The sequence below is a fragment of the Megalobrama amblycephala genome, linkage group LG8, assembly GCF_018812025.1.
Source record: "Megalobrama amblycephala isolate DHTTF-2021 linkage group LG8, ASM1881202v1, whole genome shotgun sequence".
Lineage (NCBI taxonomy): Eukaryota > Metazoa > Chordata > Actinopteri > Cypriniformes > Xenocyprididae > Megalobrama > Megalobrama amblycephala.
This window is the reverse complement of record NC_063051.1, coordinates 28,712,859-28,727,716: the sequence shown is the minus strand read 5'-3', so window position 1 is coordinate 28,727,716 and position 14,858 is coordinate 28,712,859. Positions and strand designations below refer to the sequence as shown.

General features: G+C 37.3%; 1 protein-coding gene across 1 annotated transcript in view; it reads right to left on the bottom strand.

The window, feature by feature from the left end:
* Positions 1-567: 567 nt before the first annotated feature.
* usp40 (ubiquitin specific peptidase 40) overlaps positions 568-14,858 on the bottom strand; it is a 21,521-nt gene continuing 7,230 nt past the window's right edge. Inside the window, 25 exon segments of the mRNA XM_048200427.1 lie at positions 568-2,545; positions 2,744-2,763; positions 2,765-2,839; positions 3,321-3,416; positions 3,512-3,722; positions 3,826-3,891; positions 4,081-4,199; positions 5,930-6,009; positions 6,143-6,251; positions 6,338-6,412; positions 6,507-6,571; positions 6,664-6,700; positions 6,792-6,878; positions 6,986-7,074; positions 7,157-7,210; positions 8,574-8,634; positions 9,011-9,164; positions 11,376-11,737; positions 12,150-12,220; positions 12,850-12,934; positions 13,116-13,287; positions 13,362-13,443; positions 13,722-13,839; positions 13,841-14,029; positions 14,490-14,597. Of these exon segments, the coding sequence (XP_048056384.1) occupies positions 2,431-2,545; positions 2,744-2,763; positions 2,765-2,839; positions 3,321-3,416; positions 3,512-3,722; positions 3,826-3,891; positions 4,081-4,199; positions 5,930-6,009; positions 6,143-6,251; positions 6,338-6,412; positions 6,507-6,571; positions 6,664-6,700; positions 6,792-6,878; positions 6,986-7,074; positions 7,157-7,210; positions 8,574-8,634; positions 9,011-9,164; positions 11,376-11,737; positions 12,150-12,220; positions 12,850-12,934; positions 13,116-13,287; positions 13,362-13,443; positions 13,722-13,839; positions 13,841-14,029; positions 14,490-14,597 (2,700 nt within the window). The 3' untranslated portion in view covers positions 568-2,430.

The following is a 14,858-nucleotide window of genomic DNA, read 5'->3' as shown; positions in this document are numbered from 1 at the left end:
AAATGGATGAGATTGGTCAGCCTTAAAGAACGCACAGCCTTACTTTTTTTTTTTTTGCATCTTTCATATCATGCTTTAAACCAGACCCTTGCTACATCCTTTCAAGTCTGATTTATAAAAAAATAAAATAAATAAAATCTGTATTCCTCAGTGAAGAAAACAGGTTACTGCACTTCAGTTCTTGCAGTGCTATATTTTGTTTGCAATTGTTTTGCAGAAAACGTATTGCATGTTACACATGAACAATTCTGAGAAAAATCGTATTGCTTTCAATCTGTCACTCATCCAGGTCGCTTCAGCTTTTGGATAGTGTAAATAACCCAGACATTACACCTTACCACAGACTCCAAGGTCATGCAGAAGTCACTTCACTTGCTAAACAGTCAACAAAAGCAACACGAGCAGAAAAGACATTATATAGATGAGCTGTGCAGCCTCTTAATCCTAACAAAGGCCTTTGACATTCAAAACAAAAAATGATGCCATTTTCATGTGTTCTTGTTTAATGAGAAGGCCCGACTGCAAAATAATTAACTGGAAAAGAAAAAAAAAAAAAACCCAGAATAATTAATAGTTGAAACTAATTTGGCATTTATGCTCAACAATGCATGTTGAACGTTGTCATCTTATAAATACAGTACTATGGAACATTACTTTTTTATTGGAAACAAGGCAAACAATATTTAACTAAACATGCAGTTCATTTGTAAAGGAAATGGTTTCTTAAATGTACTTAAAGTTGATTTTGTGCTCTGAACCATTTCAGTTCAAAACAGTATATCCATTTTCTTCTCAACAGAAAAAAACAGCAACAGAAACAAACATAGATATACATCCCTGATTTCCATGTCTCTGATTCAGGAGAGCATTTTCTTTTTACTTGTTTGTGCAACTACAATAACAAGAATATGCAGTATTATAGCCTTGTCGATTTCTCATTAAAAAGGCTTGTAGAGAGCTAAAATTTTTCTGTTTATAGACCAGTATTTCTTTCTCTTTTCTGCATTAATTCAGCACACCCAGCTGATTTCCTGCAGGTGGCAGTGGGAGAGGTGATTGGTCAAATAGGTTTAAAGACTTCTGTGAACTATTAGCACACACTCAACATGGAACCATTTGTAGTTAAACACATTTTACGACCTCAAATGGAAAAGATGGAAAATACTCAACTGCCATGTTCTGAGAAGGTGGCTGAGACTACTAACATGGAGGAGAATTGTTATATTTTAATCATGTTTGACCTAATATGACCAGTCTGAAAAGATGAAAGGAATAGTTCATCCAAAAATGAAAATTCTGTCATTATTCACTCACTTTCATATGCAAGTATGTTTAGTTTAAAAACTAAAAAAAGCTAATTGCAGCTTTTAATCTCCAATTTCTGACTTTTTTTCTGGCAAATGCGAGTTTACACCTCACAATTGACCCGCGATTTCTTTTCTTAGAATTGAGATATAAACTCGCAATTGTGAGTTATGGAGTCAAAATTGCGAGATATAAACTTGCAATTGCGAGTGATAAAGACGCAACTCTGGGAAATAAAGTCCGAAGATATAGAAAAAAAAGATATAAACTCGCAATTCTGACTTTTTTACCCCTCGCAATTGCGAGAACATGTCAGAATTATAACTTTATAACTCGCAATTGCAAGTTTACGTCTCACAATTCTGTGAAAAAAGTCAGATTTGTAGAATGTAAAAAAGATTTGCAAATTTATTTCTGAGAATTGTGAGTTTATATCTTAAAATTCAGAGGGGGGAATCAGAATTACAAGATATAAACTAATGTAACTTTGTGAAAATGTAAATAGTTATTTACTGATAATCTGAACTGAAACATGCATCTTGCTTGCATTTTCACCCAGACCTAAAAAATGTGCATTACGTTCAGTCAATGATGAAGTTTTGTACTTTGATGAGAACACAGGTTAGATGTAAGCTTTGGTAAACAGGAATATGACTGAATAACAGCCTAATTTACAGTCTGGAATGATATGGGGGTGAGTAATAATTGCAGAATTTAATTTTTGTGTGAATTAAAGCATTATAAATGGTACATAACTGCACATAATTAAGGATATCTGTGTAAAACATTTTCCATACAGTATTGTGATTATGTAAAAAAAAAAAAAAAAAGACAACAGTTGTAACACCCTAGGGTACAGAGATCTGCTCCAGGAATGAATTGCATATAAAAGGGCAAAAAAAAAAAAAAAAAAAAAAAAAAAAGTGTAGAAGCTTCAAGAAATCTCAATGATTGAAGATGATATTCCCACTTGAAAATATTTTTTGGATCAGCTCTGTCACATTGTCTTGAGTTTGGGTAACTGTGACTCAGTGGGGCAGATTCTGCCATGGCACCTTAGTGGCCAGTTTAGTGGTGGTTTTGAAGACCACTGGGCAGCTCTGAGGTGGCTGGTCACAGGATGTGTTACCTGAACACTCCCACATTGATCGATAAGGCCACCTCTGGTTTCCTGTTTTTAGTTGAGCCCGACTTCTTGGACCCACTGTCTTGTGAACATTCTCCAGTGGCAGTACGTCCCCTAGTGGACAGCATAAAAACCACATTGTTATTGAGACATACACAACCATTCAACAAAAGTTTAAAACTTATGCGTTTTAAAACGAAAATGCACTGGTGTAAACAAGGCCTTAATGCTACATGTTTACTAAAATCAAATCAGCAAATGCTGACAACCCTCCCTGTGATCTTGGAGAGGCAATAAAAGAAAAAAATGCACCTTGTGTTGAGATTTGCTGCCTTCCTCCCTGAGTCTCTGCTGACCAATCTCATCTTCCAGAGTCGTGAATTCTTTATTATTGTCTATCAGCAGATTCTACACAACAAAAATACAAACAAAACAAAAAAGAGAGTGAAAAATATACATTATAATGGCTTAAAATGTATTGAAAAAAACATTATCACCTATTTTGGCAGCCAGTTTATTAATCTCAAAATGGTAAATTCACTGCAAATACAGTTGAGCTTCTGTTAACCAAATTTGAGTTATGTATGTATGATCAATATTTATATGTGAATAAAAACCTAAATTAAATCTGTTCATCATTTCAGAAGATTTGGATTAAACCACTCGATTCAGATTTATTTTACAACCTCTTGAATGTTTTGAAGCGTCAGAGTTTTGGGTGAATAGACTTTCAATGGAGGGACAGAAATATCTTCATTCGTGCTCAGAAGATGAACGAAAGTCTTACGGGTTTGGAACGACAAGAGGGTGAGGAAATGATGGCAGAATTTTCATTTTTAGGTGAATTATCCCTTTAAATTGAATTAAGAAGGTTCTTGATTCAATTTACCTTGATACCTATAATATCTCCATCTTTTAGGTAGAAAGGGGCTGCCTGGAGACTCTCAGCTTTCCTCTTCTTCTTCCTTTTTGAGACCTGTTGAGTCTGGGATTATTCAGAACTGATTATTCAAGTGTAATCTTAACTCTATAGCTCTTGCCTACTAATAGTCTATTCCCATTTTCACACCCTCTTCTCACCCAGTTGGAAATGGGCATCCAGGTGTGTTTGTCAGGCAGGTGTTTAGCCAGGAGCAGGTTGTCAGGAGTGAGACCGTATTGGGAGGCCAGAGCAGCGTACAGGCCCCGGGGGGTGCCGTCCCTCCCTGCGTCCCACAAAAACTCCTCAGAGGGATAATATGCCTTCTCTCCTGGCACCCCCATCTGAACCCTCAGCAATAAATCCTTCAGCCTGAACAGATTACGAGAAAAGAATAATTAGTGCTTTCTTGTTTCTTTCTTCCATGGATTTGATCAATCGCCTCATTATTTGACTTGCTGTCAGAATGTCTCACCCCAGGTCTTCCTCTTTCATCAGTCTCTGAATACACACCTCCGCACCATTCCCCAGCTTCAGTTTCCTGCAGGAATAGGAGGAAATTAATCCTAAATACAATAAAAAGTCAATTTTCCACCGTCACAGTGCTGGTGCTCAATCTGGAACCGTTCAGTGTCGTTTCCATCACAGCACCAGCAGCATTTGGTGGGAAAAGGGCAACAGGGACCTCACACAAAGGAGTAGAGTATGAACGAAATCCTAATCTTTCAACCTGAGGGTCTGCGGGTTTCCTCTGAGTATCCTGGACAGTTTCTTGCCCTCTAGCTGCCATACACGCAGGAACGCAGGGCTGGGCACACACACATCCTGAAGTGCCGGCAGAGTCATCACCTACCGGAACACAGATATGGCTTTCTCAAGAAAGGACAGTGATATGACAGTGTAGCCAAAAATATACACTTCCGTTCAAAACTTTGGGGTCTATAAGATTGTTTTGTGCTTTTGGAAAAGATCTAATATGCTCATCAAGCCCATTCATTATATTAAAAATAGAGTAAAATATTGTGAATATTATTACAATTTAAAATAACTTTTTTACTTTGAAGCGTGACGGCTGTATATTTCGGTGTGCTGCCCATGAGGCAGGCCTTCTGAAGCGAAGCGATGCATTTGTGTAAGAAAAATATCCATATTTAGCAAGTTATAAAGTGAAATATCCATATTCAACTCATGACTGATGTCACGTCAGTTACACTTTCTTCGTAAGTTGAATACAGAAGGCGGTCTGGCGGAACCTGGATATTTGACTTTATAACTTGTTAAATATGGATATTTTTCCTTACACAAACGCATCGCTTCACTTCACAAGGCTTTTATTAAAGGTGCCCTCGAATGAAAAATTGAATTTATCTTGGCATAGTTAAATAACAACAGTTCAGTACATGGAAATGACATACAGTGAGTCTCAAACTCCATTGTTTCCTCCTTCTTATATAAATCTCATTTGTTTAAAAGACCTCCGAAGAACAGGCGAATCTCAACATAACACCGACTGTTACATAACAGTCGGGGTGTACGCCCCCAATATTTGCATATGCCAGCCCACGTTTCCAACATTATAAAAGGCATTAGACAAGGGCAGCCCGTCTGGATGTGCACAACCAAATCATCAGACTAGGTAAGCAAGCAAGAACAATAGCGAAAAATGGCAGATGGAGCAATAATAACTGACATGATCCATGATAACATGATATTTTTAGTGATATTTGTAAACTGTCTTTCTAAATGTTTCATTAGCATGTTGCTAATGTACTGTTAAATGTGGTTAAAGTTACCATCGGTTATTACTGTATTCACGGAGACAAGAGAGCCGTCGCTATTTTCATTTTTAAACACTTGCAGTCTGTATAATGCATAAACACAACTTCATTCTTTATAAATCTCTCCAACAGTGTAGCATTAGCCGTTAGCCACGGAGCACTATCAAACTCATTCAAAATCAGAAGTAAACAATATAACAGTATACAATACTCACATAATCCGACGCATGCATGACGAACACTTTGTAAAGATCCATTTTGAGGGTTATATTAGCTGTGTAAACTTTGTTAAGGCACTGTTTAAGGCAAGTGCGAGCTCTGTGGGCAGAGAGCACGGGATTTAAAGGGGCCGCAACATAAAATCGGCGCGTTTATAATGATGCCCCAAAATAGGCAGTTAAAAAAATTAATTAAAAAAAAATCTATGGGGTATTTTGAGCTGAAACTTCACAGACACATTCAGGGGACACCTTAGACTTATATTACATCTTTTAAAAACATAATCTAGGGCACCTTTAAGCCCCCGGAGCCATGTGGAGTATGTTTATGATGGATGGATGCATTTCTTGAGCTTCATACTCGTTTGTCCTGTTCACTGCCATTATAAAGCTTAGCTGCGTCAGGATATTTATTAATATAACTCAGAATCAGATTGTGTTTATCAGAGAGAAGGAAGTCATATACACCTAGGATGGCTTGAGGGTGAGTAAAGCTTGGGGTCATTTTCATTTTAAAGTGAACTAATCCTTTAAGTTGTTATTATTATCAGCTGTCATTAATGCTGGAAGTAGTGATGCCAACCTGAGTCTTGAGGTCATCAAGCGAAGCCTCCTCTGATATCTCCACATAACCAATGAATTTCATCTCTGATCCAGACCACTCTGCAACACCAGGACACACACATAAACAAGCATAAACCAGAGCTCTTCTCTCAAGCACTCATAATCTTACAGCCCACTGTCAGAAACAACCTGAATCCCGCTTGGTTTTTAGAAAATTTGGTAAAAGTCAAACCTGTGGTGAGTCCCTCAATGCTCTGAGACTCTGCTGTGTGGTTCAGCTCTGGAACACTGGAGCTATCGATCATGTCCATATACATCCTCACAGACAGCTTGAGGTAACCCTAAAATCGAAATTAGAGAAAATTGTTTGAAAAGGATTATTTCCTTTTTATCTTACACAAGAAATCGTTCCAAACTGAAAAAGCACCTTTGGAGGCAGCCGTCCCTCCACCAGCACCAGTGTGTCCCCATGAATGACCTTTGCCTCTTTCAGAGATGCATTCTAGGAGACAAGAGTAAACAGGAATTAATATTTGAAATCATTGCAAACTGAGAAAAAAAATGAGAGGATTAATATTGATTTTTGTAGTTCCCACCTCATCCATAAGTGGCTCTCCAATCTCCTCACACCAGTCCACTCTCCTTAAGTGCCATGACTCACCTTGAGAGAGAAACACGCGTTTCATTAATAAATCTGAGAAAGCTAGTCGAGTTAAACGTGTAATTAAAAAGCAAACATTTGAAGAATTTTACCTTCAAGCCTCGCCATCTGCAACATTTCCTTAAGGCACTGAAATAAGAGGAACCAGCAACTTTAAAACACCTTCATTTTCATATCAAAAGCAGAATTTAATTTAAAAAAACAAAAAAAAACAGTTCACCTCTTTCACAGTTAGAGACTCCTCTACAATAATCTCCAACTCCTGACCGACTGACGGTGCGAGACCAATGCTAAAGTACAAGAACAACTGAATGGAGAAAAGATATATATTTTTCATTACAGAAGGTAAATTAGGTATTAAAAAAAAAAAAAGTCACAAAGAGATTCACACATGCCCAAATTGTATGGACGCACCTGTGTTGCTGTTGGTACTGGTCCAGGGCACAGGTAGAGTGAAGTCATCAGCCTGATCCCCGCATCCCGAACACTCAAATGCTCATGCACTAGAACACAGACAAGCCAATTTACCATGTAAACAAGAGGGATCACATTAGCAGTGATGCTGATGATCATTTTGAAAAATACCTGGAGGTAAAAGTTTTCCACTTCTATCCATTTGCCTCAGACAGCACTCAACACCTAACAAGGAATAAAAGACAAAGATTCCTAACTAGAAGATATAATGGCATTTCTAATAAACTGCATTGGCCTATAAGTTTTTCTTTTTGGCCGATAAATGGCGGAAGCTAAACATTTTGATTTGATTTATTATTAGACAAAAAGTGAAATACACTAATTCGTCAAGGTTAAAGTTAAAATCCCCTTTCCATTGCGTTCCTCTGTGGACTTTTATTTTGACAGCACCAAGAACACCTGCGTTTGAACACAGATGCACACGAGCTCCCATTATCCATCTTCATTAGTTAGTTTACTGTCTTTGTTTTACAGTTGTGTCTAATAAATTATTCGACAGAAATTTTAAACTAAAAGTAAAAGTTATATGCCTGTCTATTATTAGTAACAAAGGCAAACGTATAATACTTTCTCATGTACTTATATAATGTTTATTTTACAGGTTTACTTTTACAAATTATTTCTAATTTGGTAAACATGTAAAACAAATACAACTGAATTGAAGCACGCGTAATTTACTATCTATACATTAAGTCAGGGATGGGCAACTTCAGTCCTGGAGGGCCACTGCCCAGCAGAGTTTAGCTCCAACCCTAATCAAACACACCTAAACCAGCTTATCAAGGTCTTCAGAATTAGTAGAAAGCTATAGGCAAGTGAGTTTTTATCGGGGATGGAGATAAACTCTGCAGGACACTGGCCCTCCAGGACCGGAGTTGCCCATCCCTGCATTAAGTAGTATGGCTGCATCCAAAATCGCATACTCTCGAGTAGGTACGTATTACTTTGTGACCGCTAAAAAGTATGCTCTATTTAGTATGAATGTGAGTAGTTTGAATGTATTCTGCATGTACTATATTCGCCATGTTGTCATTATCACATGACCTACCAGTGCCTGTTTCACTGTCATTTACAAATCCTGCCCCGTGGCCTCATGGGATAGTACAGTGTCCATCATATGCACACTTCAGAATCTCACCGGAAGTACTAGGTCATCCGGGTACTTTTTGCCTACTTTTATGAGTACTGTAAATTCAGACATACTACACTTGTCACATACTGTTTTTTTTTATTTTGGATGCAGCCCATATCTGCTTTATATTAGCAATCAGCCACCCTGCTCTCCAAGTTATTGGCATCAGCCACCAAAAAAACACAAGTACTACTTTCTACTCTATTTTAAAATAGCACTATGCTGGAAAGTTTTTTTTCCCAGGCAGCACTGATATAGAATGAAAAAGTAAACAGAAAACTAAAGCTATGAGAATGCTATGAGACATTACTGAGTATTATTGAGCCTTTTCCCTTATTATTGAAAATTATTGGGTATTACTAGATATTATTGGGGCTTATTATTAAGTGTTATTACCACTGAGCTCATCCTGTAGGCGAAGTTCCTCAAGAGCTTTTTCCTTCACCTCCGCCAGCAGCTGCAAGAGTCAAACACAGCAAATCAGCACAAGTGTACAACATTCTAAAAACACATTGTTACTGTTAACTACAATCAAATATAAATATTAAATGATAGACTTAAATTATAAATGTTGCCTTGGCAACTAACTGATTTCACTTAGTTCAAAATAAGTTGAAATACTAAAAGTACTGAAATTGAAATTAAAATTAAAGCCAGAAGAGAAAAAAAAAAATGAAACAAAAACATAACAAAATGATTAAAACTTAAAATTAAAAGTGAAAATATGAAAATAAAATCCAATATCAAATATGATTAAAAACTATAATAGGATATAAATAATACTGGCACAACAGTGTATATTTGTGTGTATACATGCATGTTTTCATTCTCACCATGTTCCCTGAAGCTGAGACTTTACTCCTTTTCTTCCCCTGCTCCTCCTCCTCTTCCTCTTTCATTCCACTCTGTGGGCAAAACTCCACCTGCAGCCAGCGGCAGTCTGAGGGCGTTGTCACGGTAACTACGTCACCACTGAGGCTGAAGATACTGTGGAAAATCATGGTCCCTATTATATCAATGTATATATATATTTATTTCTCTAGTATCTGTGTTGTGAAATGTTGCCGCCTGTTTATTTAATTGAAAAATAATTGTTCATTTTTGAAACACGAAGATATTTAATGAAACCACTGAGTTATGGATCATATGGATCAAGTGGATTCAATGGAGGAACAGAAATATCTCAGGTTTCATTAAAAATATCTATTTGTACTGATGTGTAGAATAGTAGATGAATGAAAGCGTCATGGGTTTGGAATGACATGAGGGTAAGCTCGGGATGGGCGATATACCGGTAGACATGATTAACTGGTAGAAATTTGTCAACAGGTAGAGATTTTGGACTAGCTTCTTGCGTGATGTTGCTGTGCTGCGTGGTCATCGTTTGCATGCATTTTTAAGTATTGCGATTTAAAAATAAATAAAGTGCAACAAGCAGCAAAAGAGACCTCATTTCGCTATATGCGCGCACATTAGCCACTGCTCAAAGCGTGTGAGAACTGAACTAAGTGCTTTTTGCCGCCTAATTGGGCTTGAAGGGTTAAATACACATACTTATGTGTCAAAATGCCCATCTTTGCAAGTATCCTCAAACACAGCCATTTATATCTTAAGTGAAAGTAAATAGTTCAGAAATAAAATGCATGTGTAACAGTATATTGGATCCATGCATTCGCTCTTAAAGTGACAGCAGCCTAATAAACCTGTAGCTGTGTCATTAATGTTAATCAAACAACAAAAGAGAGAAAATCTCTCACTGCTCTTGACTGAATCACTTTTGTAACTTTAAAGCTGCAGTCTGCAACTTTTTTTGGTTAAAAATTATCCAAAATCAACTTTTGAACAAGTACATAACCAGCCAGTGTTCAAAACTATCTAATTATCTTGTCTCGATTCACGACGGTTAGCTTGTAATAATGTTTTATAATAAGAGCGAACTGGCGGATTTCCGCGGGAAATTCAAGCATGCAGCAGTTCCTCTGTGCGTCATTACGTCACGTCCGTAAACAGAAAGGAGTCCCGTCAGTTAAGAGGCTCAGTTAAATCATGTGAGGAAGCTGCCGGTAGCGGCACGTTTATAGCCTTTTCTCACAGCAGCTGAAATAATTAAACTTATCATTTTGATGGTGGATTGTAATCCAGAAAGGTCCAAATGACAATCATCAGTGACAACTGGAGATTCACCTGTAGTCAAAAAGCAAAAGACTTCGGACTGTGGAGTGGATACAGAAATTGAAATCTACAAGTAACGCTAATACACACTAAATACACAGTCACGCAGTGCTGATGTTGTTAACAATAACAATTTGAGAACAATATAACAGTAATAATCATTTGCACGGTTTGGTGTGATCAGAGCTAAGCGATCGTTAGATTTAATCATCATTGGCAGCGTGATTTATTGTAGGCCTAATGTTTTTTTCCTCAGTTGGTCAAAACAAAAGTGGCAGAAATGTTACTTACTTGTTCAGATGATATTTTCCAGTGAAAATTCTTATATTGGTCATACTTTCAAGACGTAGAGTCTGTGATTCTGAAGTTCAGTGTCCACACCGGTGCGGTGACTGACAGCAAATATTAGATTCATCCGCGCTGACGAGCTGTGCCGAGGCACAACGCACGTACAGATAACTGTTCCGCATATGACTGCAATCGCATGTTTCAAACAGAGATGGCGACAAAGAGGAAAAACTGCGGACAGCAGCTTTGAGAAATGTATATTAAATTTCACAGTGAAGACTATGCAGTGTTTTTTATACATTTGATTACTTTATACAATTTATGTATTTATGTTTGTCCTATTGCTTGTAATTAGTCTCTTCATTCTTATTTTATCACTGACTGTTTACTTGTCCTCAGTCAGCTTAAGTTTTTTAGGCTTGTAGTTTATGAAATTGAAACTGTTGAAACTGTGACAAGAATTATGATATTTCAATGGTATCAAATTTTGATATAAAAACCTTATTTAAAACATATTGTGATATATATCGTTATCATGAAATAAAATTTCTCATATCATGATATAAGATTTTGGTCATATCACCCACCCTTATGGTGAGCAATTGATGACAGAATTTTCATTTTTAGGTGAGTTCACCTTTTAAATTAAATAGTTAAAAGGAGTGCGTTTAATATCAATTTGGTGGTGTTAAAAAAAAAAAAAAAATGTATCAAGAATCATGCAATTGCTTCCCTTACCTGCTGTCTAGTTCTTCTGGCTGTAGCAGCAGTAGAGCATCACCGTCCTTCAGAGAAAGCTCTCTCAGTGTCCTCTGCATGTCCTGAGGTGGAAAAACCCTCCAGCCACTGGCACCGCCCCCACTGGCCCCTGGACGGCTCTGCTCCTGGCACAAAAAGGCCTTTTGGGGCCCTAGAGCCTCGAGCACTGTACCCAGAGTGGCCCCACCAGCAAAGCCCTTCATGGAACGCACCAGACCAGATCCATCAGTGTCTCCGACCCCTGACCCATCCCCACATCCCAGCTCCTCTGCAGAGGGACGCAACACAGTCAACAAAACAGGCTCCCATTCGATCCCAGTTTGCACCACCACACCATTGACCTGAAAGAAAGAGAGAGAGAAATGTAAAATATCAATTTGGCTCTAATGTTTTGAAATTGCAATCCACATATATCTCTTTTCCACCAAAGGAGCCGATGCCTGATCTGACCCTTTTAATGAGTTCACAAGGTGTTAAATTAAATGACTTTGGATGTTTGTATGTTCTGAAAACCAGAAGTAAGATTTGTAAACCGAGATCGTGAGTCATCATGTTTGTTTGTGGGCAGGTTATGTAGCATCATTGTCAGTATCCAACTCTCGAATCAGTGAAACATGGGCCAGTTCTGAGAGGTTCACAGATCCCTCAAATGAGCACAAGTAGAGCACCAACTCAATATTTTGGTAGAAATAATGTAGGACAATATCAATATCATAATAAACCCATATAGCCACTGTTGATGCAGTTGCCCACCTCTCTTCCATTCCACACAAAGAGATCCGAGCCATGACACACTCCTGCACTATAAAGAGACATCTGGTCATCTGAAACAACACAAGAAACATAAATGATCATCCAGAATAACTAATCACATTCACTTTTGTACAAAAAATTGGAGTTGGTAAGAATTTTGAAAGGACTCTTATGTTCACCAAGGCATTTTAATTAAAAGATACAGCAAAAACAGTACTACTGTGAACTATTATTACAATTAAAATGTGTTTTATATTTGAATATATTTTAAAATGTAATGTATTCCCTGTGACGGCAAAGCTGAAATTTCAGCAGCCATTACTCCAGTCTTCAGTGTCACATGATCCTTCAGAAATCATTCTAATATTCAGATTTGGTGCTCAGACAATATTTGTTATTATTATAAATGCTGAAAACTTAATATTTTTGTGATACTTTTTTTAAGGATTCTTTGATGAATAGAAATCTTATGTATCATTATAAAAATATCTTCGCTGTCACTTTTGATCAATTTAATGCATCCTTTCTGAATAAATGTATTAATTACCTTTCCTAAAAAAAAAATTAAAAAAAAAAAGATTACTGACCCCAAACTTGTGAATGTAGTGAATCTAGTGTAGCTGTCTGAAAGTGTCTGGAAGGACTTTACAAAACGTGTTATTGCAAATGTAAGTATACTATAAACTGTAAATGTGTTCACCTGTCAGAGTATCATACAAATGTAACCCAGCTGGCACATTCTTAGCCAAAGTCAATGCCATGTCTCCTTCCCAAAGATCCTGCATCTACAAACCAAAGTCAAGGTCAGAGAAAACTTGACATTCTGTCAGCTCTAACGCATTCATTTACAATAAAACTGTTTTTGATCAGCTAACATTGAAAACTGGTCGCATTGTCACTGAAAAATCACTGTATGTGTAAACACAATTGTGGAGTGAGGACTAATAACAGGATCACTGATGTCACCTGATAGATGGCCAATCGCAGGTCTCCCACAGTCTTTCTGCGGTCAAAGGTGACTGTGATAATAGAGTCTTCGTTTGGGGCTGTGGGGTGTAGGGCTCCATTTTGGCAGTGATAATGAGGGGCCAAATGCAGTCTCACTTCAATGCTGTTGCTGCTGGCATCAAACTCAGCTCTACAAGACACAGATGACATTGCATAAAATGCCCCATGCTGAGTGTATGAGTGTTTGATTGTATATAAAGCCACCTCCTCTGCTGAACTCTTGCATTCTCCTCTTGTACCATCTCCACCAGGTGAGGAGGAACTTTGTATGCAGGGTTTCCTATGGCTGTTTAAAAAGATACAAAAAAGCCTATGTTCAATCATGTTTCAGCAGTTATCATTGAAACAAATGTATTTGCATCACATGGTCAAAAATTAACACTTTCCAAGCACTAAATGCTTTTGTTTGCCCACAAAATTAAGAAATATTGATTACAGTTGTTGTGCCTTTCAAAACAGTATGCATGCATAATTGTGCATTTTGTTTAATGCGTTTTGTTTCATGCGTTTTATAAAAAACGGCCATCTGACAGGTTTGACCCTATGCACATACACACAGCATACCCTCTGGAGGTCTTTCCATAGTTGTCTTCCTGTAAAAGAGCATGTAGGCACTCTCTTTTCCCTGAAACTGCTTCTCGATGTCCTTCACCGTAATGGCTGTCACAGTGGAATCATTCAAGATCAAACCAATGACATCCATCAGTGTCTCCTGCTGTTTCTGGCTCTATGATCTCTGTGCTGCTTTTGGCTGAAGTAGAACGGACTGGTTCTGTTGGACTGGGTTCTGTTGCCGCAGGAACAGCATTTTTCAGAGTTACACGGGTTCCATTGGAGACCAGCATAAAGACATTTGGGTGGCTCTGAAGAAACTGGAGGATGACAAATGGTCATATGACTTTCAAATCTCAATATAGAATCAATTTAACCTTAACAAATCAACTGAAGATACATGAATGAATGAATACAATATCTTTTTCGATATACTATAACAAATAGAACTTTTTTCCATTTTAATACCAATTTAAAATGTAATTTATAACAGAAAACAAAACCCCAGAATTTTCAGCGTCATTACTCTAATCTTCAGTGTCACACAATCCTTCAGAAATCATTCTAATATGGTGATTTGGTACTCAAGAGACTTTTATTATTATAAATGTTTAAAACAGTTGTGCTGCTTAAACTTTTTTTGGGAACTGTGATAATCTTTTGTAACATCATAAATGTCACTTTTGGATTAAATTAATGCATTCTTGTTGAATTTTAATTTAAATAAAAAAATCTTACTGACCCCTGTGTAGTGTGAAGTATATACTTTGGAACCCTAACCTTGCTGATGGTGCCATACTGTTTTTTATATTTTTTGCTCCATGCCGTGCCGGTTTTATTCATCAGCTTTTGTCCCAGCTGATCTACAAGCACACATTTTGACTCCTCCTGAGGAAAAAAAAAAAAAAAAAAAAGAAGTGAAAATCAGTATGTGAAATTAAGAAATATTGATTACAGTCGTTGTGCCTTTCAAAACAGTACGCATATCCATAATTGTTCACTTTATTGAGCTGTGAAGTAAGCGACAAAGGGATTTTCTTGATTCAAAAGAAGGAATTTCATAATTATATTAGGGATGCACATCGATTAATCGCAATTAATCGTTTGCAAAATAAAAGTGTTTACATATGTGTGTGTTCTGTGTATAAT